The 26,127-nt window shown below is 38.9% G+C and overlaps 1 protein-coding gene across 8 annotated transcripts in view; it reads left to right on the top strand.

The window, feature by feature from the left end:
• PLCB4 (phospholipase C beta 4) overlaps positions 1–26,127 on the top strand; it is a 182,627-nt gene that overhangs the window by 110,499 nt on the left and 46,001 nt on the right. For 6 of the 8 annotated variants that reach the window (XM_088162807.1, XM_088162803.1, XM_014895066.2 and 3 more), the window contains 14 exons: positions 1,393–1,472; positions 2,033–2,086; positions 7,310–7,391; positions 8,077–8,177; positions 8,819–8,876; positions 13,248–13,356; positions 16,270–16,480; positions 17,059–17,152; positions 17,618–17,697; positions 18,148–18,232; positions 20,816–20,906; positions 22,018–22,113; positions 23,176–23,276; positions 24,958–24,993. In XM_088162807.1, the coding sequence (XP_088018933.1) occupies positions 1,393–1,472; positions 2,033–2,086; positions 7,310–7,391; positions 8,077–8,177; positions 8,819–8,876; positions 13,248–13,356; positions 16,270–16,480; positions 17,059–17,152; positions 17,618–17,697; positions 18,148–18,232; positions 20,816–20,906; positions 22,018–22,113; positions 23,176–23,276; positions 24,958–24,993 (1,278 nt within the window). The remainder of the gene's footprint in view (positions 1–1,392; positions 1,473–2,032; positions 2,087–7,309; positions 7,392–8,076; positions 8,178–8,818; positions 8,877–13,247; positions 13,357–16,269; positions 16,481–17,058; positions 17,153–17,617; positions 17,698–18,147; positions 18,233–20,815; positions 20,907–22,017; positions 22,114–23,175; positions 23,277–24,957; positions 24,994–26,127) is intronic. The other 2 variants (XM_088162808.1, XM_088162806.1) reach the window with 1 other exon arrangement.

Here is a 26,127-nt window from a genome sequence, read left to right as displayed (position 1 = left end):
ATACTACCTTTTTTCATAAGTGATAGTTCTGTTTTTCAAATGATTCTCAGATACACACTTGATCTATTTAAATGCATTTTTTTTGCTGTACTTATTTAAAAGAAATCTTTAAAAAGAACACTTAAATATTAACATATCTTAATAAGTGACTACTTCTCCTAAAGCAAAACAGATTTACTATTTCATGAGTACAGGGGTCTCCTTAAGTGTGTTGTTTATCTGTTGAATTGACACCTTAGACCTTGTTTTAGTCCCTGGGGATTTGCTGCCTGCAGTTTACAATATGCCATTTCCCAAAGAGGTTAGTGTTCCTCCAATATAAATCTTGATTTTTTTCATCTGTCTTGCAGATGTACAGCACTCATTCATGAAAAGAAAAATACACTCATCTGCATCTATTTATAAGTGTCATATTCTGGATCCTGCCCAAGTCAGCTCAAGCTGCATGCACAGCATTTGGCCAGAAGCAAAAAGCTCCTTTATTCACAAGGTTAATATTTAGCAGTAGACCAAATCCCATCTCAATTCCTCCAGTGTAAATGATCAGTTGAGTAATCCTAGTGTTACAATGGCATAATTGAGATCGAACTTGGCTTGTAGCACTGCCATTTTTTCCTCTTCCCATGGCTTTTTCCTGCCAGGATTCTTGCTGAAATCAATGAATGTTCATGTCAGAGCCTAAACTTTAAGCTGCTTCTCTACAGCTCTGCAAAGTTGGGGTGCAGGCTACAGCAGAAAAATAGATCCCTAAAAGAGGAATTACATAAACAAGTGCTATAATGCTGCTGTTGGCTGGAAGTCATCCCAGTGATTATTTGGAATGTTGTGCATTTTAAGGATGAAAACAAGCAAACAAGCAGGGCTTGAATATGTAACAGGGTGTTAGATGAGGTTGCCATTGCTGAGCAGTTGTTGTGCCTCCCCGTGGTTTGCTCTAACTTATTAATATTTATTTCATTCCTTTTCTAAAGTGGACCAGTGAAATATGTCCTCACACATTGGCTAATGGTGCTCACTAATAGCTGATATTACCCCCCACCACCAAAAGGGAGGCAAATGTTCATGCAGGATATAAAGAGAGGCCTTAATGAATCAGTCAGTGCATCTCTTGCCTTGGCTGGCAATAAACTGATTTATTAGCACTGCTGATACTACATGCAGCACTTGGAAGAATGGAAAGCACAATCCCTTTGTCTAGTGAAGGATGAAATAATAATGGATAAAACTGATAAAATGTGGCTGGAGTTTTCCATGCTGTGACCTGGGTAGTTTTTTCCTCAGCACAGGTTATTAACATTATCCATGGCTTCAAGGAGGAGCCTTCCCCTAAGACAAACTTTCCTACTTTTTCCTTCTTCAGTTTTCCTGATTTGGTGGTTTTGTGTTTTTCAGCAATGGGTAGAAGGGCTTGGATCCATCATACATAACTTTAGAGCTAACAATGTCAGCCCAATGACGTGTCTCAAGAAACAGTAAGTTACTTTCTTTCCTCCCCTTTCTCCTTTGTTTTTCTGTCCTTGTATTTTCCTGGTTGGAATTAAAAAAAAAACAACAAAACCACGTTTTTCCATAGTTTGACATTTACAAAGCAGTGTCATAAAGAAAATGGTGTTAAATGAGTTAAGAGGTTGTCTTTTATTGAGACCAAAGATGTCTCAAGGCTACATCTGGCACCTGCCCAGGAGAAATTACAGGAGAATTTATAACTGTTCATTTGATTTATTGTAGTGTATGTTTTAATTATTGGCTGGTTTGTTTTTTTCCTTGATGCATATGCAAGCAAAACCCTATGAGACTTTCTCATCTTTACACTTGTGTTAATTGCTGTAGTGATTTTTTTGAGCTGCTTTTTGCCTTTACAGCTAAAGAACTGCTTTGCCTCAAGCACTAAAAGGTTACAGAAAAATGTTTTTATTGCAGAACAATTATTTGTTTGTGCTCATTTAGCAGAAATGGCAATAAGTTAAACATAAGTATCTAGACCCCAATTTTAATAAATAGTATTTTAAAAATATTTTATTCCTAATTTCAGCTGGATGAAGCTGGCCTTTCTAACAAACACAAATGGGAAAATTCCAGTTCGGAGGTAAGCACAGTTGGGAAGCTCTAGGTTTTTTCAGTTCCTAGCTCTATAATTTGAATAAAATTCTGTGGCTTAATAATGGAATATAATATTAATTTTATTACTAATACGTATAGAAGAGTAAGTGCAGAACTAGATATTCTTATCTACCCTCCTTGGTAAGCTAGGCAGGACTTCTTATCAGCATAGTAATTTTTTTTTTGCTGTCCATTGTAATGAAGATATGAGTCCTTCTAATAGTTTTCAAAGTCACTTAGAGCTAAGAGCATCAGATTTCTCTGCCTAACTTTTCTCAAAGCCTGGGATGGGTTTTTCAGTTGTAAAATTTGATAAAATACTTTAAAAAAAGAACCATAAAAGCTTGCAGGCCAGTTAAGTGGAGGACAAAAAGGTACTTTTAAACTGTAGTTCCTTGTAAAAGAGACATATATGTGTCTGCCAAAAATGCTTCTGCTTTTATAGATACCCCCAGGATAATATTTGTTTTGTCCACATGGTAAATGAATTGTTGGGTTACTTGTTGTCAGGAACAAGGAACAAGCCAGAACAGCATCTTTCTTTCTGTGCAGCTATTAACTATTACAAGTTACTGGTTTTCAGTTCTCTGGCTAGGCAAGAATGCTCCCCCCTCCTGCTCTAAAACTTCATTCTTGCTTATACATTGAGCTGCTTTTCTCTTCATAAAGTACATGCAAAGCAGATTTTTGAGGCATGCTGGTTTTTCATAAAGAGAAACTCACAGAAGGGACCAAGAGGGAGGAATTTGTAAGATAAATCTCACACAACTGATTTTTTTTTTTCTGAAGAGGGAAAGAGGATTTTCCATCTGTAAAATCTGCAAAAAGACAAAGGGCCTGCCATGCTGCTTTCCAGATTTCTTTAGTTTCATGACTCAGGTGACATCCTGACAGTGTTAAAGCTGCTTCAGTATATTAATCTTGCAGTTCTCACATGGCCAAGTCCCTGCTTATTTCTCAAACTCAGCTGCCATGAAGCACCTCCTGTGCAGAAGTCCCATGAGGAATATCATCAGCTGGAGGGTAACGATGAGGGAACAATACCACAGGGACAAATCAATTTTCAGGACTTTACAGCTTTATGCCTGTGTTTGAACACAGTACCCTATTCCATGGTATGAATTTATAGTGTGCTAGCTTGTCTGAAACTGTTTCTGCCTTTAAATATTTTACATCACGTTTAGTGAGGCATAAATTCTCTATGTTGTGCTTCAGCATACTGATTTGTGTAGGCAGACTGTCTGATGCTTAAAAATCCAGTTCACTGGGTCCAGTGTATTAAATCTTTAAATTTGAATTTGCACTATTTACAGGTTAACATAAATCAGTCCCTAGCAGTTTAATTTATTGTAAAAGTAGGTTTCTTAGAAATTCATAAGGGATCTATTGTTCCATGAAGCTGAATCTCCTTTGCATCTGGATACTTAGAATGTGCTATCTAAGGAATGTGCTATCTTGGTGTGGCTAAAATGTGGCAAATTTTGGGGGCTCACATGGGAAGTGCTGTATCACCCACTTAAAGGATGAGCAGAGGTGTCAGTGAGAAGAGGAACATGAATGGAGGACAGAAGAAATCAATCTGCTCTGCAGAGCTGCATTGTTGAAGAGGGGGAATCAGGGCCCTGTTGTAGGATGGCAAGGCCATGGGATTGGCCTGATCCACAGGAGCTGCTCATCATGGAGTGGGACACAGACACCCAGGGGTCAGCCTGGGATGGAGGTCATTTCACTGCTTCCCCCTTTCTTCCATGAACCCTTCGTGCAGAGAAGATAAATGGAGAGATCAAGAGGAGACAGGAGGAGGGAGATGCATGAGGAGAGGGGTGTGTGTCTGAGGACGGCAAGGAAACACTGGGAAATGTGACCTGAATGGCTCTGCTTTGCAAGGGGCACTAAAGTTTCACATTTGCTACCCAAACTTCCTCCCCAGTACTTCTTTCACTGGTTTAAACCACTGGTGCTTCCCCTCCAACTGACCTTTCCCTTTTACTTGTTTTAAATCCACTGTTATTTACTCAGCCCTGCTTCCTCCTCCTCCTCCTCCTGCTGCCAGGGGCTCCTGTAGCAGTTCCTGTAGCTCTGGGGATACAATGGGAATGTTTCTCTCAGAAAAAAAACCAAACCAAAACAAAAAAAAAAAACCCAGCAGGTTTGTTCAGCTGTAGGAATGTGTATCACAAGATCCACCTGTATTTCATTTTTACACAGAAGTGCAGTAAAACACCAAGGGGAAAAAAAACCCCCTCACCTGCAGAATCAGAGCTCCTTGCATTTCTTCCCAAGTTTGAAACAAATCTTGCAACTATCACATTCCCCATAGGGAATGATGAGCCTTGAGAAGGTGACACTCCTCAGGCTGTTGGGGTAAATATTAATATATTATTAATATTATTATAAATATTAATTACTCCTTGGCTGTACAGTTGGGAGTTTGAAAGTCACAAGGATTTTTCTGAAGCTACTTTTGGATTTTAATGTATTGTGGGGCATCTATCTGTTGCTCTCAATGTACTTTGTTTGGGAGAGAAGTTCTAGCAATTAGCAGTGTGAAAACCTTAGGAGAGTAACAGTTTTTGCCTTTTAGGCTTTAATAAATTTCAGCAGTCTGAGTCTAGAATAACATTTACTGCTCTTGCAAAGACACAGCATTTGTAGGATATTTTGTGTGTCCAGATTTTAACACTACTGTAACACATGAGCAAACAGATCAGAGTTTGTGAAGAAAAAAAATCTACTTGGCTTCTTCAGCTTTCTGCTGGCAGAAAATAGATTTTCTATGGGAGTGAGTTGCATCTGCTCATCTAGAGCCTGGTTAGAAATTAGCTTTGCTCAGTCTATGCTTCTCCCTTTGTATAACTACATTTAAAAGGATTCAAGCAAGTTTAAGTTCTAACTATGAAAATACATATTAAAAATAGACAAATCTAAACTATGACAAATGAAGCTTAAATCTGTTTTTCAGTAGTTTAATTAATTTGACAGTAGAATTTTTTAAAGTGTGTTTCATATCAGTTACTCCAGAGTGTCTGGAAGAATTCTGTTTGAATACTTCAGTGCTGTTTGGAAATCAAAGTTAGATAATTCCTTGTACAGTGTAGGCAGGTCAAGCCAAGCTGATAAATTCAGTGAAGCCATGGTAGAAGATTGATTTCCACTGGTTGTGCTGGCTTCATTTTTGAGGTAATGGTTGGAAAGTGGTGAAGGACTGAATAAACCAATAATCCATCAACAAGCACGATAGAGTCATATCCCTCAGTTCCAGAGTTGGGAAGTATTTTAAATATTTTTGAGGAAGTACATTGGCATGTAACCATAAGCCCCAAACCAGTGTAGGTGGAACATGAGGAGTAAACACCTGTAGGTGTCAAGATGAATGTAAATCTGCTAGAATGAAGAATCTTCTGATGAAAGGAAAAGCAGTTTTATTTGCAATAGCCTTTGCAAAATTAATGTGTCATGCTGTATTTTTACAATCTTTTTTGATTCATGCAATCTTCTCTACACTGCTGCTCTCATTACAAATTACTGCTATGTTTGCTGTCAGCTTTTGTGAAATAAAAAAATACATTTGGCATCAAAAGTAAGTTCCCTGCAGCCATGGAATCTTGGCACACATCTGATTAATTACTTACACCAATATTACATGTTTTACAGGACATTTATTATTGGAGTCCAATTCATTACAAAAGACATAGAAATTTACAGGGCTGGAAATAGGTTGTAAATTGTAGAGCTAACATTTCTGTGTGGTTTAGAATTAGCAGGAAAAATAGATGCCTGAGGATTTTTTTAAGAAACAAGTGCCTAAAGTTAAACTCAGTCTGTATTTTAATGAAAATATCTTGGTACTTATCAGCTTTGGAAAATCCAACAGCTAACTAAAATGCCTAAATAGGGACATAGAAATCTAACTGTTGTGAGGACCCAGTAAGAAGAAAAACATGGCTAAGTTTTTGTGACATTTTTTTATTATTATTATTTAGATATTTTCACTTCCTGATCTTAATTTTATTAGTATGAAAATATTTACATAGGCAGTTTAGAGTGTTTTGGAGAATAAAACAACCATGAATTGCTATAGCAACAAATAGCAGCAACAATTTGTTTCACGTCTCTTGTCATGTGAAATTATTTATTATGCATGAGATTAACTAAAAGTCTCAGCAAATGTTTATCTCACTTGATGATAAAGAGCAACACATTCTTATCAGGAGCCACAGAGTGTTTCCCAGTGTACATCTTTTGTTAGAAATAGATGTTGGATACAGACTTGAGTTTCTCTCTCCAGACTAAGACACCAGAATCAAGGGGTTGTGGGTCACAGCGTTTTAGCTCAAACCCTTAACAGAAGGCAGGAGAGCTGTCAGATGGGGATCCCCTTTTCCAGACCCAGAGATTATTTATTCTCATTTCAAACGGGAACAGAAATAGGCCACTCTCATATTGATCACAGCAAATAGATGCATTTTTGTGGGATATATCTCATTCCAAGTGAAACCAGTTTGTCAGTCATATGCATGATGAAATGATGCTTTGGGAAGGAGCAGGATGCTCATCGATTTGGTGGAAATATTCCAGTGGTAACCTACCTAAAGGATTTGTGTGCAGCATGACTAGGACAGGATCTTCTCAATGGCTGTGAGGTGAGGGAGGGAGCAGTGCAGCAGGGAATGGGGTTTGGAATGTGGCTGGAAGTCTCTTGATAGCAGCAGCTGCTGGAAAAGGGAAGAGGAAGGAAGATGCCTTTGGGAAGTGCCCACTCCTGCCTTTTGGAGGCAGTTTAGTGGCTGGAATAGAAGTCACCACAACCAGGAATGACCAGAGACAAGAGTCTCCTCCCTCGGACAATCTGCTGCTTTCTAAACAGTCTTTTGTATCAGCACATAGCTTAAAGGAACAAACAAAAGAATGGCTCTGTATGCCAGTTTATTGGGGGAAAAAAAAACCCTCTTTTGTTCTGTTTGCAGTTCATTATTTTGATGTGTTTTCTAAAGGCTGGCTTGCAGGCAGAGCAGCGCTGCTCTGTGGTGCTTAGAGCACTTCTTCAACTGCATTATTTCTTGGAAGCTGCTTACATTCATCAATTGAAGCCAGAGGAAAATGTTGGCAGTAAAAGCAAGAGTGAGAGAGAGAGAAGTGATTGTTTTAAAAGTGACTAACATTTCTCTGTTTTTTCTTTTTTTTTTTTCTCCATTGTTTTTTGTTTTAGCATAACCAGAACCTTTGCATCAGGTAAAACAGAAAAAGTGATCTTTCAGGCACTTAAGGAATTAGGTCTTCCCAGCGGAAAGGTATTTAATGGCTTTGAAGAACTGTTTTTGTATACTAATAAAGTGATGACTCATTCACGTTTGGAGCTGTAATCTAAGTCATTTGCATCACAAAAAGCGTGCCTATTGTGTGTTACTTACTAATGACTGGAGGTTGTTTACTAGAGCCAAAATGTAATTAAATCTTTATGACACAGAAGTCCTTAATACTCTTAGAGGAGATTTCCCTTCTTTTCTGTCATAAACTACCTTTTGTTCATTTATGCAAAATATATAAGCACAAAGTATGTAGGACATAAATTTTTTTTTGTTGAATTCCTTGGACTCCTCCTGCTCTTTGCAGAGCTGCTCTCCAGCTCTGTCCCACTTGCCAGCAGCCCCAGAGAGGTGATGGCTTGAACTTCTTGGGTTTGGGTCGGTTTTTATTTTTTTTAAGCTTCAGAAGAAAAATAGATTGTTTTCCATCTCTGTGTTTATGTAGAATTATTTTTCCTGTGAGGTTAGAATACAAGCACATCAAACAGATCTATGATAAAGATGAATTTAGAATTATTTTGAGAGAGTACAAAAGAAACCAGGTAAATTTATAGTTGGGAAGGAGCTAAGCCAGTTCTCAGTTGTTTTTTTCTGATATAAAATATTCTCTTAGGAAAAGAGCACATAAGCTCTCTTGTCTGGATAAATGTACCTTTGCATTTTGTTGCAGAATGATGAAATTGAGCCTGCAGCTTTTACTTATGAGAAATTTTATGAACTCACCCAAAAGATATGTCCCCGAACTGACATAGAGGACCTCTTTAAGAAGATGTAAGTTCAAATTTAATATACTTTTACTTTCAAGACATTTTGTTGTATTTTAGTCCCTAACTAATAGTGACAGAACACTGTAAAATTTATCTACACTTGAATCCTAGTAGTATCAGCAGTACTTTAGAGCAAGCTGCAGTCTGTGTTTTACCCCTTCCTCCCTTTTCAGACTGTTAATGTAAAAGTTCACTCTGTATTTTAGAGCAACTTTTACATGAGTTAAAGAAGGCACCTGGAACTTTTTTTTTTTTTTTTTTTTTTTTGCATTGGCTTTACTAACTACTGTAATATTTAACTTGCTCCTTTAGGTGATTAACACAGTATGTGAACTAATTAAATTAAGTAAGAAATTTGAAGTTGGAAAAGTTTCTTCACCCAATTTATTCTCAGCTGGAGGACTTACATGTTGTTTTATGCAGTAATGTTTGTTCAGGGATAGGAAGATATGTTGTGGGAGATATACTGTGCCAGGCATAGACAGTTAGTATGTTTTCTGTGACTGTTCATTTTGAGATTATAGAGCTACTTTCAAGTAGAAAATAGCAGCTGGTTTTAAAAGTGTCAACAATGTCAACATGTAAATCATACCTACTGTAGCATCGTGTATAAAAACTTACATTCTCTAATAAATTCCTTTTCAGCAATGGAGACAAAACTGATTATTTAACGGTAGACCAATTAGTGAGCTTTCTAAATGAAGTAAGCTTTTTCATACATTAACTACCATACAAGTCTGTCTGCAGTGGCTTGCTTCTTCCAATCTTTCCATTGCATGCACCATGCCATTATTTGCTATGCTTCTGATCTGCTGATCTTTCCATTATGGTAACATCCAGGTGCAAAAATCAGCTCCAGCCATGTGTGGTGATGTGCTTTCTACATGTTGGCTTTGCAGTTGCATCTGTTGATTACTTGTTGCTGTGTTATGGTATGTGTTCTGTGTGGTTTAAATTTTTTATATATTGTTACATTTGATGCAGTTTCCACTAAAATACACCCAATATTTGATTGCAGGTAATTCTTTTACCTGTAGGCCCCAGCTAAATGTATCTGCTAATCCTTCTAGAATGGTAGAGAAACTGAAGTAGGAGTTTATAAACAGAGACTTGATTCTCCTCAGCAGTATTATTTCAATCTGTTACAAATCTAAGAGCTAAGAGGATATTTTAAGAGTTTGTATATGATTTTTAAAATACCATGTGTGCAGTATAGGAGGAAATATTTTTATTGCTGTATTTCCAGAATACAATTGTTGGCAGAAGTATTTAGTATTTCTTAAAAGCATCACGAGCGTGTGAAGTAGTTCAATAAACAGTCTGGGGTTGGCTCTTTTCTGTTCCTAAAGCACAGTAAGTTATAGAAAACTGCCTCAGTGGATTTGACAAGAACACACCCATGGGAAACAGCCACATCCTACTTGGTTTTTATCAGTAGATTATTGTCATCCTGAACATGGGAAGCTGCCGACCTCACTATGTGACCTTTTTAGGTTCATTACCAAAAAATCTCTCCATCAAAAATTGTTTTACTAGTTATAGTTCAATTTTTATATGTTTATATATATATATATATATATATATATATATATGTATATTTATTTACTGAATACTTCAATATGAAGATCCATGCTGTAAGTTCTCTATATATCAAATTTAAAATATAATTTTGTTTTTCAGTACAGAACGTGTGCCTTCTTCTTCACTAAACCTGAATTACTGGTAGAAAGGGTATTCAAAAAGAAAAGACAGAGAGAAGATTAACAGCTTGATTACTTAATTAGGGTAACATACTTGGGGCTTTAGTTCATATCTATTGGCAAGTTGGAGCACAGGCTTAATTTTACTGCTGTGAGACATCCTTTTATCACAGCTATTTACACAATTCAGTGTCTAAATGTTTGCAGGGCTGGGGTCAGAGCTAAGGCTTGTCAATTTTGCTTCTGCATTGGAGAGAGAAAGGATAATATTGTGATCTAAATTATAAATTATCCCTTTAAAACACCTCAGCCCCCAATTCACCTGTAGTGCTGGATGCATTTTACTGCTGGAAGCACACAGCCCTATGGCCACTTTAAACCATGTTAGCTTCTGATTTTTATTTGTGTCACTCTTCATTTTCACAAAGTTACTATTTTATCATTATTTTAAAAATGATCACTAATTGTTTCATTTGTATCTCCAGTAACTGATTCAAAAATTGAAATTGAATGTTTGTGCTCTCAGTTTTGTGTTGCTTTAGCAGTTCTTTTACAGAATTAGAAACCTTATTTTATAAGTAGTATTGGGGAAAATGCATCTTGTTGACTACATTCACATTGACAAAATACATTTTGCAATTTGAAATCATGTGGTTGGCCCTTTAGTTGGGGACCAGAGCTGGGAAAAATTACTCAAGTGTTTTTTGTTTTGTTTTTTTTTTTTCTAGAGTAGGACATTTATTCTGGTGACTGAAACCAATGCCTTTGGTCTGTGTTGGAGGTCCTTTAGTCTCCAAACAAAGTTTAAAGTTTCGGTCAGAATTTGAAAGGCACAAAATTACCCAGAATGTGCCTCCTGAAGGGATCATTTCTGTCCCCTTGGCAGCTGACCAGCACTGCAATTAGCAGTGGTGTCTAATGCTGGCAAATATTAAAAGGTTATTATCATTACATAGGAGAGGGGAGTTACTTGGCAGAGCAACTCTTCATGAGACTCTTTAACTTTTAAATTATTTTGAAGTAACCTCCAAGGCATGCTACAGAAGCTCTAAGTATTATGGGTTTTTAAGAGAGCATGAGGATATGTTACTGAGTATGAGAGTGTGTTTCCTGGAGTTTTTCCAAACTCCTGTCTCTATTTGACTTTTAAATGCTGCTAGCTGACAGATGATTTAATTGTGTTTCAGTATTAAAGCTTCTGGGAAGGTTTTAGAAACTTAATTGTTGTCATGAGCTGAATATTTTGTCTAGATCTTCTATTTTTAAAGTCAAATTTTGGAAAAAAAAAAAGAAGGAAATATAGTAGAAAAGGCACTGAAATCACTACCATTGAGATTTGCTCCTGCAGTTCGTTTACATCAATAAAATAACAAGGCAAGTAACAGTGAAAATGGAATTTTCAGTAGTCTGACCAGGACTCATCCACTTTTTTGGGAGGGAGGTATGGAGAGATCCTTTCCTATTCCCAAGTCTTTGCTCTTCATGTTATCTTTTGAGATGAAATTTCATCTCAATTTCAAAATCAAAATTTAAATTTTGGTCTGCTTTTGTGTCACAAGTTCCCTGTGCCACCAAGCTCTGTGGTACAGAATGTTTCCCCAAAAGACACTAGAAAATATGATCACTTTTAAAAAGTAGATCTTTATCTGTTGCCAGCTTTATTTTTTAAACAAAGTGAACGTAACAATACACTTTTGTTCCACTGGAGAATTGATTATGAGCAATGATCATTGCTGCTGGAAGAATATTTTGCTCTTAGCTCCTTCTGATAACTCTGGGACTTTTTCTCAAGAGGAGACTTTTTGCTTTATCCCGTTTATTTTCTTCTGTTTGCTCATTACTAACTGTAGAAGAAAAGGAGTGGGGAAGAACTCTTTTCTTGAGCAAAGCACCTTCCCTACAATTTCTAACAATTTTTTGGGGTGGTGTATTGTCACTAATGGTATAAAAGCCTTGTCATTTGTCACTTGTCACCGTGGAACTGTTGCATGCCAGTGTTGTGGTGGTGTTGGTGTGTGCTGCTGAGCAAGTCATGTCCTGCATCCATCTGCTCTCGTGTCATGTTTTATCTGACTTTTACTGGGGTATCCCATCTGCCCTGAACAAACTTGCTGTGTTTAGATGCTGCAGACTGCCAGTAGCATTACTTGAAAAATCCCTCTTTAATTGCATGATTAAATTGGCATTGGTTGTAATTTCTTGGAGTTAATTAAGCACGTGCACCAATGGATTGGTTGTAAGAAAAGAGATTGGATTGGATATTGCTTTTCTCATGGGGAAAAAAAAAAAAAAAAAGTCAAAGAAGTTTCCACATAAGGAATTACAGCAAATGCTGATAGTGCTGTGTAAGCCATGTCAACACCATCCTGTCCACTCCAAATTATTGATTGCCAATATGGGGGTGGCCTGTTACATCTCTGAATTCTGCTGAAACTAAAGCTTGGAAACTGTGCACCTTCTGGGGTAAAAGAGTGTTTTCACAGTCATATTTATTTCTTTGTTTTGTTGCATCTGCTTACATGCCACTACTCCGTCAATTCTGGTTTTAATTTTCTTTTAATGGAGAATCAGGCACACAGTGTGCAGCTCTAATCCAGCATGGAGAAAAAAAACGAAATTACATAGCACACTATAAAGTGAAAACATAAAATTCTGAATTTTATTAGTCTATTAGAAATCACTGCTAAATTGTACCTAAACATGACATATATTATGAAATCCTAATATTGTAAATTATTGTGAATTGAAGAGATGATGCTGTGAAATTCTTGTGCATATTTCTTCTAAGAACCTATGCTGGTTTTTGAATAGTTAAAAACACGATGTTTCCACGATTCACAAATAATTATTCAGTACTTGTATATTTCTAAACTCAGATTTCAAATTCCGTATTTATAGTGTAACTTGATTTTAATTTTTTGCTTTAGCTGTAGATACTGTGTAAGACTTGCATTTTTGCAGAGGTGATTACAGTGCCACCAGTCACTTTGCAAAAAAAAAAAAAAAGGATTAGAGAGAGAATTTACAAAAGGACATTTAGCTGTTTATTTTCAACATCTCATTTGCACAGATCCCATGTGCAGTCATTATTTTCATGAATGAGCAAGAGTAAGACCAGTTGTATGATTGCATTGGATTTTTCTTTTTTAAAAATATTTTTATGATCCAACTGCCTAGGTTTCTTATGAAAGATGAAGTTCAGTTTCTACCTAATGCTGAAGTTGCTGTTGAATAGTCTGTAAATTTTAGGGCTGCTTTCTTTTTTTTTTCTTAAATGTCCACTTCTTTCTTTCTCATCTGCAGTAATGAAATGCTCTTGGATGATAGCCATGCACTATATTGTTTTGCTGAATTCCATTGTTTTCTAACCTTAGCATCAACGAGATCCTCGGCTCAATGAAATTTTATTTCCCTTTTATGACACAAAAAGAGCAATGCAGATAATTGAGACATATGAGCCAGATGAAGACTTGAAGAGGAAAGGTAAATGGGGAAGGGAATTCAGTATTCACTGGGTTTAGGCATTTGGGGAATTTGTTCTGAAGCATTCAGACTTTTAGAAAGGAGTTTACAGTCCCTGTGCTCTGGGGACAAACACTCCTGTAGGGTACTGGACCAGGAAACTGCTCTGCTGAAAAAAATACCTCCCCTTCAAAATCAGACTTTTTTTAGAAGGATTATTACCCTGCTCCAGGTTAGAGTGTGGCTACAAATCCTGATGGAAAAGGGAGAGGCTGGGATTGAGTAAATACAGAGCAGTGGAGACTCCTTCCAGCGACAGGGCAACGTGCAAGTGCCTGTGGTCAAGGTCTCAGAGAGACTGCACAGCTCTGCAAAGTACAGATATGGTGCAAAAATAAAAAAGCAATTGCCAGCAGGTGCATCCACCTTCTTATAATATATTCTCTCTAGTGCTTGGGGGCAGCAGCCTGGCTCAGAAAAGGGCATTTTTTGTGGGTGATCTGAAAAATGTTCTTTCCCAGCAAGGTTGCAGGAAGTACCTGCAAGGCATCCTTGGACTGCTCATATCCTGAGCTGCTGTGAGTGTGGGAGATGTCAGTGGCTGAACTTAGTTCCCAGTTTTTACCCATTTTGCTGCAGCAGCTGTGTTGGGATCAGCTGCAGAAATGAAAAACTTTGCTTTCCCCCCTCTGCGCTCCCTGCCCTTTTCTCTGGGTTGCTGTTATGACAAGCAGGGAGGAGAGTGCAGCTTTGCCAAGTCCATCCTAACAAGAATCCTCTTTCACATTTAGGCTCATGCATCAAGGTAGAAGTATTTATACACCCAATAGTGCTGCAACCTCTGGATGAGGGATGTGCAAAGCAGGCAACAGAAGGAGGCACCATCTTAGCCTACCCCAGTAAAGCCTCAGGTTTTCCCTCCCTCTCTAAATGAACTAAATTCTCGAAGTATTAATTGATTTTTGTCATCTCTATCCCATTTTATTTATAATTTTTAAAGACACTCATCTTTGATTCTTGGTGCTAATGTATTTTAAATATTTTTCAACACGAGGAAGGTGTGCTAATGTGGCTGCCACCTGTTTAGGATGGAAGGTGTAAAAACATATTTTACGAAGGTGGAAATAAATCTAAAACTGGGGGAAAAATTCAACCATGGCTAATTATTTAACTTCTTTGATTGATTTTTAATTCTATCAGGTTTTCAATAAAAGTGGAAAACCTTTTGCAGGGATGGAGTTAGAGAGAATAACAACAAAACAGTAGAAGTCCCCTCTGAGTGTTCCTCCAGGCATCTCAGCAGTGGCTGTTCTCTTCAGCTTCTTTCCCCTTCTTAGATAAAACTTTGTTGTTGAGAAAAATAGTAGAGGACAACCCTTTTGGTTTATTTATTTATTTTTTTTTTTGCTAAATCATGTGGTTTAAGAAACAAGGCTGATGTACAAAGGGCAGTAGTAATAAGCAGCTGACTCTTCCTCAGTCACATTTCAGTGACAGGAGTGAGTAAAGCTGAACAAGTTAATGCTGGGCAGGTCAGTAACCAGAGCCTGCTCAGGGACACTACAAACCCCAATTCTTCCACCTGCTGAGTGCAAGTCCAAACTGCCAAGTCTGAGCTGTTGAACACACAGAGCTGAGGTCCCAGCTGTGTTCTGTCTAGACCATCCATCCAGCTGTGACATTTCTCCACAAGGTTATGTTCCAGATGTATCTGTCATCTGAGATATGCTGTGCTGCTGCTTTAAAGTACGTGGTGATAACAAAATAAAACCATTCTTCAAGTCAAAAATTCCCTTTTTCCCCCCTTCTCTTTCATACTCAGGATCAGCTGAGAGGACTTGAGTAAAACATTCTGGAACAGTTCACCTCTGGCTGACACCAAGCACAGAAAATTTAAGCTCCAGTGGAGGATTTTTTTTCAGAAAGTTAGGAGTAGAAAGGAAACTGGGATCACTCCACTTCTCTGTATAAGAGAAAAATTGACTTAAAGAAAATAAAAATAGGACTGCTGCAGCCTTGCCTTAACAATAGCTGAGTGTTCATAAATTACTTCAGAGAAAGTGATGTCAAAATTAGTGCCAGGTAACCATTCCCTGCAGTAGCTCTTTGTGAGTAATCTCTTCTTCCCAATCACAGATAATTTTAATTTTTCGGACTCTTGGCCTGTTTAAAACTGATATTGCCATACTAATTATTCCTAATTTGGATTCGTTAAAAATTACCTCTTAATTAATATTTTTTGTACTTTATTGAAGCATAGACCAGCAGACAAATATGAGAGAGGTGTTATGAATTCTGTGTTCTGAATTCCTGTATGTCCCATGTTCATTGTAGATTTCTGTTTTCATTTACAAAGGCATGAATATGTATTGCAAGCAGTAAACTGGAAGGTATTTTAGATTTTCCTAATGTTTTGTAAATGAACCACTGCAAAGATTTTCAGGTACATATCCCCCCCATATTTCTGTCAGTGGGGAACAGTCTCAGCACAAGCTGGTTGACAGTGATGTAGCACAGGACTAAATATGAAAGAGAGGAGGAAAGGGCCATAGAAGCCTGGTCCATGCAAGCTCACAATCCTTAATTTAAAAAGTCCCAGAGATCAAAATTGTTGGGACTGTTCTGAGGAGATGTCACCACTTATTTGTCTTCTTCACCTCCTTTTGCTGCCTTAGTTCTGCTGATGATGAGTGCTAGACCTCAGGTGTTGAACTGGTGGGCACCTGATTTTTAATTTGGTTATCTGGGAACATCATGGCACATTTTACACCAACTTCTGGGCAGCCTGGAGCAGAAGAAGGGAAGAGCTTGCAGGAACCTGTGTAAATAACATGTTCTGTGCTAGAATTCCTGCTCTGTGAGATGGTTGGACTCATGTTGACTCTATAAATTTCTGGTAATAATTTACCATGCCTTCTCCTTCCTTCCTTCCAGGTGTCATATCCAGTGATGGCTTTTGCAGATATTTGATGTCAGATGAAAATGCCCCAGTTTTCTTAGACCGTTTGGAATTATATCAAGAAATGGACCATCCTCTGGCTCATTATTTCATCAGCTCCTCTCACAATACATATTTAACAGGCAGGCAGTTTGGTGGCAAGTCTTCAGTGGAGATGTACAGACAAGTGCTTTTGGCTGGATGCAGGTTGGAAGCAGGAGATAATAAATATTTGTGACTCTATTACTTTAAACTGAAAATACTACATAAAGTACCTTGGAGTTGATATATTGTACAATTGAATGTATAAATATGTTAGTGTGGCAAATGAAAACACATGTGTTTGTTTAAGAATCTTATTTTTCTCACCAAAGTTATTAGAGGCAGAAGAATGTAGAAATTGATAATAAAGAGAGAATTTGTGAGAAAGTTAACAGAAGTTTGGTCTCAAAATGACAGCTGAATAATTTCAGAGGGCTTTCTGCTTTATAATTATGAAGTTTATATGAGAATCAGGAAATTTATGATTTCCTGCTGATTTTCTTGACTTACTCTAATGAGAATAAGAAGATCAGCACAGTGCTAAAGACATTATTGTCTCACATGCCATAATTAAAGTGGTATATCCAAAGTTAAAGAAGAAATCTGAAATAACACATGTACAGCTTAGAAAGAACTGTGCAATGCCCAAAACTGATTTGCAACTTTCTGCTCTGACCATCACTGCTAAAACATGTCCCAGTTAGCTCACCTGTAATAAAATTCTATTTTTCTTGGATCTTTAGATGTGTCGAGCTGGACTGTTGGGATGGCAAAGGTGAAGACCAAGAACCAATAATAACCCATGGAAAAGCAATGTGCACAGACATTCTTTTCAAGGTAAATGCCTGACCTCTACACCTGGCAGCAAACCCCTGGAATAGCCATGGACAAGAATCCAACAGGGCACCCTGCCCTCCTCAGCACTGGGATGCTGCTCCTGTGTGATGCACTGACTTGGGCAGGATTTCTGGCCCAGATTTTGGGGCTCATTTCTGGCTTTTATCACCCACCCCTGTGCACAGAAACTGCAGGAAGCAGACTTGCTGCTTTTACCCCACTTCTTCACATCCTGGGGCTCTTTGCACCACAGTATAAATATCTTCTTTTTTGTCTGAGAAGTTCCTTAGCTGTGGAAAAAGCCTGAAGATGCAGGAGTTTTTCTGGGAGTAGGAACTCTCCTTCATTTGCATGTTTAAGACAGCCCTGTGTTTCTCAGGGTGGGGTGGATAATAAAATCACCCCTTTTATTATGTTTTTAATTTGATTGATTCTCATTTGTATCCTGTTTTTGCTTTTTTATAGGATGTAATTCAGGCCATTAAGGAAACAGCATTTGTTACGTCAGAGTACCCTGTCATTCTTTCATTTGAAAATCACTGCAGGTATGTAGTGCCCATTTTTAATTTTTAAATCGTGCATTGTCTGAGAGAGATGATATAGTTTAAAATACTATGATATGATACTTGAAAACTGTGGGGGGTATGCAGGCATACTGAATGTCACTTAATATACCATTAATATACTAATCAATCTTTATGGAGCTTAATAATGGCAATATTTTTATCTGTGATAAAGCTGTGAAATGTATTTGGATGTTCCATTAGCTGTGTGAGATTGAGTTATTCTACTTTTTGGCTCTTGTTAAATTCATCTATGTCAAATAATAGACTTTTATTGACAGTATAATTACAGTAAAGTAATACTTCTCAGTTGAAACAAAGTGGGCAGTATATAATTTAGGATGTCTTCGTTACTTAGTATTATTTTTTTGTGCTGAGTGATAGTGATTTCTTTTTTTATATTTAAAAATTAACTGACATGATCTTTTCCAGCAAATATCAACAGTACAAGATGTCAAAATACTGTGAAGATCTTTTTGGAGATCTCCTGTTGAAGCAGCCTCTAGAAACACATCCAGTATGTTGCATTTTGCCAGTCTCTCTTCTTTTTTTTTTTTTTTTTTGTATTAGTTTTGTTTAAAAGAGATGATAAACTGAGATCCTATCACCTTTAGTGCTGTTCACTGCCAGTCCTGTGCTTTCAGAAATGACTAGTGGTTTTGGGTGACTGTGCTTTTTGGTACAATCTTGTCTTTATCTGGTTTGTTTAATCTCTCTGTACAGGCAAGCAGCCTGGGGAAGTCCCCCCCCTCCCCTTGATGTGTGCTGTAATATCAGCACAGCACCTACAGAAAATACACCACATACATTGTCTTTGTAGGTCATACCTCACTCTGGAATTGCCAGTCACTGTTTAAAAACAATAAGTTATAACAATGAATTACAAATTGCATGGTCTCAGCTGAAGAAACCTCTTCTTTCAGCTGCACATTGCATGTTTCATGCTCCAGGTAATGTCCTGCAGTCCAGGTTCCTCCACTACTGCATTAAGAATTAAATTAGGCACCAAGAGTTTCCTGCAGGCTCATTTAGACTATGGAGTGCACTGTAATCTGCATGCACTTCACTCTCCTGCATGGCAGGAGATAACAACAGACACTCCTTCACAAACACAGTATTTGAGACTTAACAGCTTGTTACACAGTGCTGGCTACTCCTCCTCCAGCCCTTCCTTGCTCCTTACAACCAGCTCACTGTGTGCCAGCACTCACCCAAAGCCTGCAGGACTCTGCCTTACCTTTCAGTGGCCCTGGCATTAGCATCCCTAGAGCTTTGCTTTTCCTGCCTTTCCCAGCAGCACACAAGGCTTGGTGAATGCCCTGAAAAGTGCATCCCAAAGAGCTAAACCTGCAGTGTCCCCCTGTGATGTTTGTAGCACACTGCCATATCCCTCACAAAAAGCTTCCTGAAGCTCTCTGGGAAGCCTAAAATAGAGCTGGCCAAAGTCTGCCATGCCTCTACCTCGGGGCCCAGTATTTAGCCTCAGCTGCCTGTCTGTAGCACTGCTGAGCCTTCTGCATTTTGTGTCCTTTGCTCCTCGTGGGTAAATTCAGTTCCCAGCTGCTCACAGAGCAAACACTGCAGAGGTGGCAGGAGGAGCTTGGAACTTGGATCCTGATAACCTGGGCTGGTGGCTGAGGGAGGCAGACTTAGGAGAGACATGGCACTTGGCTGAAGCAGATTTGGTTTTGAGTAAAAACAAATATTTGTCCAAACGGGCATCCAAGTATGGCCTTTCTGGGAATGAAGCCTGGCATGAATGAGCTCTGCAGCACTGACATCTAGTGGAGTTACAGCCCTGGTGCTGTCAGAGCAAATGTATTCTCTTCATCCAACATGCTGAAACTCCCTGCCTGAGCCAGCCCGATTGGTGTGGAGGACCCTTACCCTCCCACGAGGTTTCCTAGTGTTGGATTGATATGGTTTTGGAGTATTTTGGGGTTTTTTTTGGTGGATTTTTTTTTTTTCTCAGCTGTTACTTGTCACCTCTGCTGGTTTTATTTGGTTTCAATTCATGGTGTTTTGTTCTTTTGTTTGTTCACCTGGAGTGCTGCTTCTCTCTAGCTCAGATTTAGATTAAGATATAAGAATATCTGAATAGTTCTTCCAAAAATTGTCAGTATCCATGGAAATACCTTCCACTCTTGTATCATTTAGGCTTCACTGAAAACCCCAGTCTGTTATGGTGCTAAGAATGCCAAGTTGTGGGTGCAATCTCTGTATGGGCCATTCACTTCAGGGCTGACTCGATGATCTCTGTGGGTCCCTTCCAACTCACAATATTCTGTGGTTACACCAGCAACTCCCTGAATAATGTTCTTAGCAAGCCTGAGGTGGAGAGGGTGCTAATTACCTTACCCAAATCTCAGTTTCTTAGCCTCAGTGATGTGATGGGGCTTAAATCAGAGGATTTCATACTTTTTCTCTTTTCTGAATAATATTTTTTCTCCTTCCCCAAACTGGAACAAAATCTTTTATTAATACTTCCTTGTACATATGTGTGAAACTTCCCCTTTGCCTTTGCCAAATACTGAATTTGTGACCCTACTGGCAAAACCAGTCCCCATAACCTAGCTGAGGGCTGGGTACTTTTCCATTCCCCAGTGCCAGTCCATTTCCACTCTCCAAGTGTGTATGGGCTGCCTCACTTGGGTTCCTGCAGCTCGAGGGGACCATAAAAGGTGACTTATTTAGAGATCAAATGATAATGGGCTAAGCTGTGGCTTGGGCTGTGTGAACCACAGAGAGAGAGAGGGAGAGAAAGCAGGAATTCCTCTGATCATCCACACCCCCTGCTAGGGAGGAGAGAAAAATGGGAAAATGTTTAGAGCAGTGCAGCTGAGTGTGGCACAGGCTGGAGACCTGAGTGCTGACTTCATCCAGCACCTTTACCTGAGCACAGCTTCCCCCTGGGATAGGGAAGAAGCAGAGGAAACCGTGTAACTGCAGCCCCACAACTTTCTGGGGTTGTGCCTGAGGTGGCACTGCTTGTTCACTGCCCCTTGGTATTGCTGTCCTAAAATCCAGATCCCAAACAGGGATAGAGAGAGGCCAAATAGCTGTTGTTATTATTAAGCATTTTCTTTGAATTGTTTTACAGCTTGAACAAGGTAAAGCCTTACCATCTCCTAATGACCTCAAAAGAAAGATTCTCATAAAGAATAAAAGGCTGAAACCCGAAGTAGAAAAGAGTAAGTAACATTTGTCAAATATTAAATGAACAAAAGTCCAGATAGCTACAAACAAGACTTTGTTACTAAAGTTTCCAGATTGTTTGTACTTTAGTGTTGGAAGAATATGTATTATATGTAAATAACGTTTGGTTTGCCCTTGTGTTCCATGTGAGTGCCAGTGTAGGCCTTGATATCAGCATGCTGCACAGGCACAGACAGACCCAGAAATGTAATCCTGGGACTTTTATCAGACTGCTGGTTGAGCTAAAATATAAGGCAGATAGAATCTCTTGTAAATTCTGCCTATACCAGTCTGTTTGCATTGCTGTGTTTTTCCAGGATAAGCATGAAATGAAATGGAATTTCAAATTGCTCTTCTTGCTGTTGTTGCCAGTTCTGATATTTATCTCCTTTCAGTAACAATAATGTTGCTATATTAGTTTCCAGTATGGCAGTAATGATAAACCCTGGTCCTTCTCCATTCAAAGATAAGCACCCAGGCCTTGCACTGGCTTCAGTCATACATGGCTGTGCTCCTCCTGTCTAACTGAAATGCACATGGAAACACAATGGAAAATCCAAGCACTTTGCACGGATCAAGCACTGAAGAGACAGCTGTTTATTCTGTGAGGAAGTAATATGCTTGCTCCAAAGACCTTTGAAGTCTGTGGAAATTTAGGGGGAATTTCTTCACAGAAAGGGTGATTAGACATTGCAGTGGGCTGCCCAGGGAGGTGGTGGAATCACTGTCCCTGGAGGTGTTTAAGGAAAGACTGGATGTGGCACTCTACCACTCTGGTTGACAAAGGTGCTGGTTCCATCAGAGGTTGGATTCAATCTCAGAGGCCTTTTCCAACCGAATTTATTCTGTGCTTCTGTGAAATATTTTCCTTAATTTCAGTGAGTTTTGGACACAGCCCTTACTGACCACGTTTCAGATCTCACAACAGTCTGTGTTTATTGATGCTACTTTGTAAAATGTTATTACCAACTGAAAAGTCAGAGGACTCATTAAAGAGAAGTAGATCTGAGGATCAGGGAATCATTTGTGATGGTTCTCTTGTATTTCTTTGTGTAACAACGTGTTCATGTCATGACTAATTTCATTTTATTTTTTTCATATTAACAGAGCAGCTTGATGCTCTGAAAAAGATGATGGAGGCTGGGGAAACTGCTGCTCCTGTAAATATCCTGGAGGATGATAATGAAGAGGAAATAGAAAGTGGTGAGGATTTCCTGGAGAAGGGCTCTCAGACATTGCCTGTGGTAGATCAGTGGGCTGGGTGCCCCTCACCCACATGCCTGTGGTCTGTGGCAGCAGCAGCAGGTCTGGGCTCAGTGCAGGACCACGTGTACAGACCCCGGCCTTGCCACCTCATCCCACACAATTTTAACTTAAATTTGCTGTTCAGAAGTTTTATTAGAACACCTACCATGTCAGATTTTCATTCTGCCTGTGAGAGAGAGAGACTAAGTTGTGATCTTTGCTTTGAGAACACATATTGTCACTGTGTTTAACACTTGTGTCAACATCAGAGGGGATTATTGCATTATACTTTATAAGGATCAAATGAGGGGTAGAATTTTTCTTGCAAACCTGTTATCCTCAGTGTAAATATCCAGTTCTGAGCCAGTGATGTGGCCAGCAGAGGAAAATGCACATATTTAGGTATGATCCACCCTGTCTGTTTTAAATGTCCACCTTCAGAGGGTGTAAATCATGCACTGCCTGCAAGTGTCTGAACCAAAGGACTGGCCTGTCACCTGTGTCATAGTGAATGTCCCAGCTTTAGACTACCACCGGTCCTCTCACATACTTCACATATTTTTTTCCCTTTACTTTTTAGCTTTGAGTACTGTAGGTTCTAATGGCAAATCACCTTAAAAGCAAATGAGAACAATTCCCTGTAGTGGGGGCACACAAGGTGTCTGACAATGCACTCAAGAAGCTTGGCCTCTGGCATCTTCTTAGATCTTTATTTGAAGAACTCTGTCATCAGTTCTTGTTATTTTCCAAAGTTATTGGCTTTTAATTTTTTACTGATTACTTCAAAAATACAGCAAATAAAATTTCTCTTATTAACCATCTTAGGACCAGGCCTTAGATGTAATTTACTGTACTTGGAAACAACTAACTCTTAGAAATCTAATACCCTGGATTTTATTTCTGTTTTTAAAAAAATGCCAAACCCAAACCTGTGAATTCAACTGTCATTTGTTTCATGCCTTGCAAAGAAAACAGCAGTTGCTGTGGTTTTTGCACTGATCCTTTCTGTTTTCTGTGCAGCTGACCAGGAAGAAGAAGCTCATCCTGAGTACAAATTTGGAAGTGACCTTACAGTAGATGATTACAGTCAAAAAGAAGCTGTTGCCATCAGTGTCAAAAAGGTGGGATTGCTTCTTTCATATGTATTTTTATGAAAATTTTCCATGGAGGTTGTTGCAAAGGGCACTCTGCTTTGTGGAAACATCAGAGCACTTCTTGGAAGATTCAAACCTGAGATCTTCACCAGGTGCCACTTACCTTTAGGTTCATGAGAACACAGCTTTTTGGCCAAAAATACTCTCCCCTTGTTCAGGTAGGATATACTCATTGAGGAAACACAATCAGTATGTAGGGAACAGTATACAAGTGGAGGATTTAAGCAGAAATACTAATTAAAGTCAGCAAACAGTTTCCTGCTCCTGCCTCTGATATTTTACTTTGCATCTCAGGTGCAGAATCCTAATAAGAGATGGAACATCAGCTTCCTTGCTCAGCAGTATTTTTGCAGGGCTGCATTCTGTGTCTTCACTGCAGGCTTTTCCTGCATCATTTTTCATGGTTAACCCTTAGGGCAGGTTCTGTCTTCCACCTCCAGCAATGAAGGCAAAACAGGACAATAATTCCCAGTGGGGTGGTGTGGCAGGGGGGCTCTATCAGGCAGCCAGCTGGCAGCCAGGGATAGAACTCTCTTTATTCCACTCACACCTGACAATTACAATTTATCACTCTGTGCTCAATAACTTGAATATTAGTTGATGGTAATTAGATACAGAATATTGGAATTCAGAATTAAGCTGCTCTGGCACTGAAGGCAGTAGTGCTGCTTGCTCCAGAGAAAAGCCCTCATGTGAAGATTAAGGTACCTTATCAGATCATGTTCCTCTGTCACTCAAGTATTTTGGCCACTTCTTCCCTCCTGCTTGGTTTCCTTTGGATCTTCCTCCAGACAGAAGTATAGGTGTGGAAAACAGCAGTACCAGAGACATCAGACCTGCCTTCTGTGTATCTCTTCAAGTCAACAACTTTGCTTCTGCAGGACTTTTATGGATCCTCCCACTGAAGTATCATTTCACTTCTTTGCTTTAGGGCAGTTTCATTTACAAAGTCAGCTGGTCCTTAACTATCTGAATGTTTTGGGATGTTTTGGTTGGGTGGGTTTTTGTTGTTTTTGTTTTGAGGAATTTTAGTTTGTTTCAAGATTAGTTGCTCATCCTCAGCACATCCTTGGGTAATTCCTCTGCTTCTTTGCTGATCAGTGGCTTGATCTTTATTCTGTAGGAATGTACATTCAGTGCCAAGACAATATTTATCTAAGATTCTCAGTACTGGTAGCTTTTAACTGAAGGCAGACACCAGACTGCACCATTGCAAATAACATCTTGAAACAGGCCTTCTCCAATGTGGACATTTCAAGCACAGTTTACAGTATCTTAACCCTCAGTTTTCAGAGCCTGGCAGTTTGCACATCAAGATCAGATGATCTTTATTGTGCTATCTTTATCTGGGTGTGTTATTCTTTCATTCTTCTCTCAAGCTTCCTGTCCCTAGCATTTAGTGATAGCTCTGGTTTAGGCTTAACTGACATCCTTCATCCTATTCCCATGGCTGAGTTTCAGATCTTGTGTACCCAAATTTGGAATAGACTACAATTTTTGGAAGTGAATGGGACAGATAAGCCACGCAGGAAGGTGGAAAAGGGTTTACTTTTTGCTAAATGCATTAACTTTTTGAGGATTTTTCCTCCTTACTGTATTTCCTATTGCTTTTTCTTTGGGTAATGTATATATATTTTTTTTCCCTTAGGCTGTTGAAGATTCTGAGCAAGAAAACAATAAAAAGGTGACACAGGATGTAATGTAGTTTATTTTATTGCTTTATATAAAACATGCATATTACTTACCATGCATTCTCAGTGCTTTAACAATTTTATTCTCAGTTTCACTGCACCTATTTTTGAAAGTGACTCTACTTCCTTTTGCCCTCTAGGGCTTCTTCTGCTAAACTTTTATAATGGGGTTAGAAAATCTGGGGACAGACAAGAGTGCATGACCTTTGCCTGCTTAGAAGTATCTGATCTCAGTCTCCAATGTCATGCACTGGGAAACCAGTTCTCTGAATGGTGTTGAGATGTATCATCCCTGCTTGATTTTTTTCCTCTGCCCTTACCCTGACTGCACTTTGTTTTCCTCTCTCTTTCTTCCTTTTTGCTTTCCCTTGGGACTTCTGCATTTTTCTTCTCCCAGGAATCCCTTCTGTAAGACTCTTCCCACCTCTTTCCACTCTCCTGCTCCTCCTCTTCTCTCATTCAAGCTGTTCATAACCACACTTTGTTTCAATCTGTGTTGTTTTCTAAGTGGGTTCTGCTTCTTTTCTTGAGGGATGGGGAGGTGTAAATAACATGGAGATCAACTTTTCCCCCTTGTCTTCTCTATCCCCTAAAAAGATCATGTTCTGTTGTAACCATTCCTTTGTTTCTGTAGACTTTAAGAAACGTCCCATCCTTACCCCTTTCTTAACTTATAGTTTTAAAGTTGTGAACATTGTGGAGTATAGCACTACTCTAAAAATTAAGTGTCTGTAAGGGAATAAGATAAAATCAATGGCTAGTTCATTGTCTTGGGACACTGTCTTTGAGCCAAAGTGTCACTAATAGTGGGGCTGTACATGCAGGGTACCATTGCCTGGGCACTGAGGCATCATAATCCCTTTAACTCCCTTTTCACTGTGGTCCCTTTAGTTATAGGTGTGGATGGATCCAGACAGTCAAATAGGATTAGCAGTTCTGAGAAGTCAACAGGAGGCACTTTAAAGAACCTTAGGTTTTAGATGATGGGTGGTCAGTTCTTCCTGATTTAATGGCCTTTTGAAAGTTGAGACACTGAAAAGAACTGGTTTCACTGAGTACATTTTCCCTGAATTTGACCTAAGCTCTATTAGCAGCTATTGACCTAGAAACAAAAAAATCCAAAAAAA

This window comes from Sturnus vulgaris, chromosome 3 (genome assembly GCF_052056855.1).
Source record: "Sturnus vulgaris isolate bStuVul1 chromosome 3, bStuVul1.hap1, whole genome shotgun sequence".
Classification (NCBI taxonomy): Eukaryota; Metazoa; Chordata; class Aves; order Passeriformes; family Sturnidae; genus Sturnus; species Sturnus vulgaris.
This window is presented reverse-complemented; position numbering and strand designations above follow the sequence as displayed.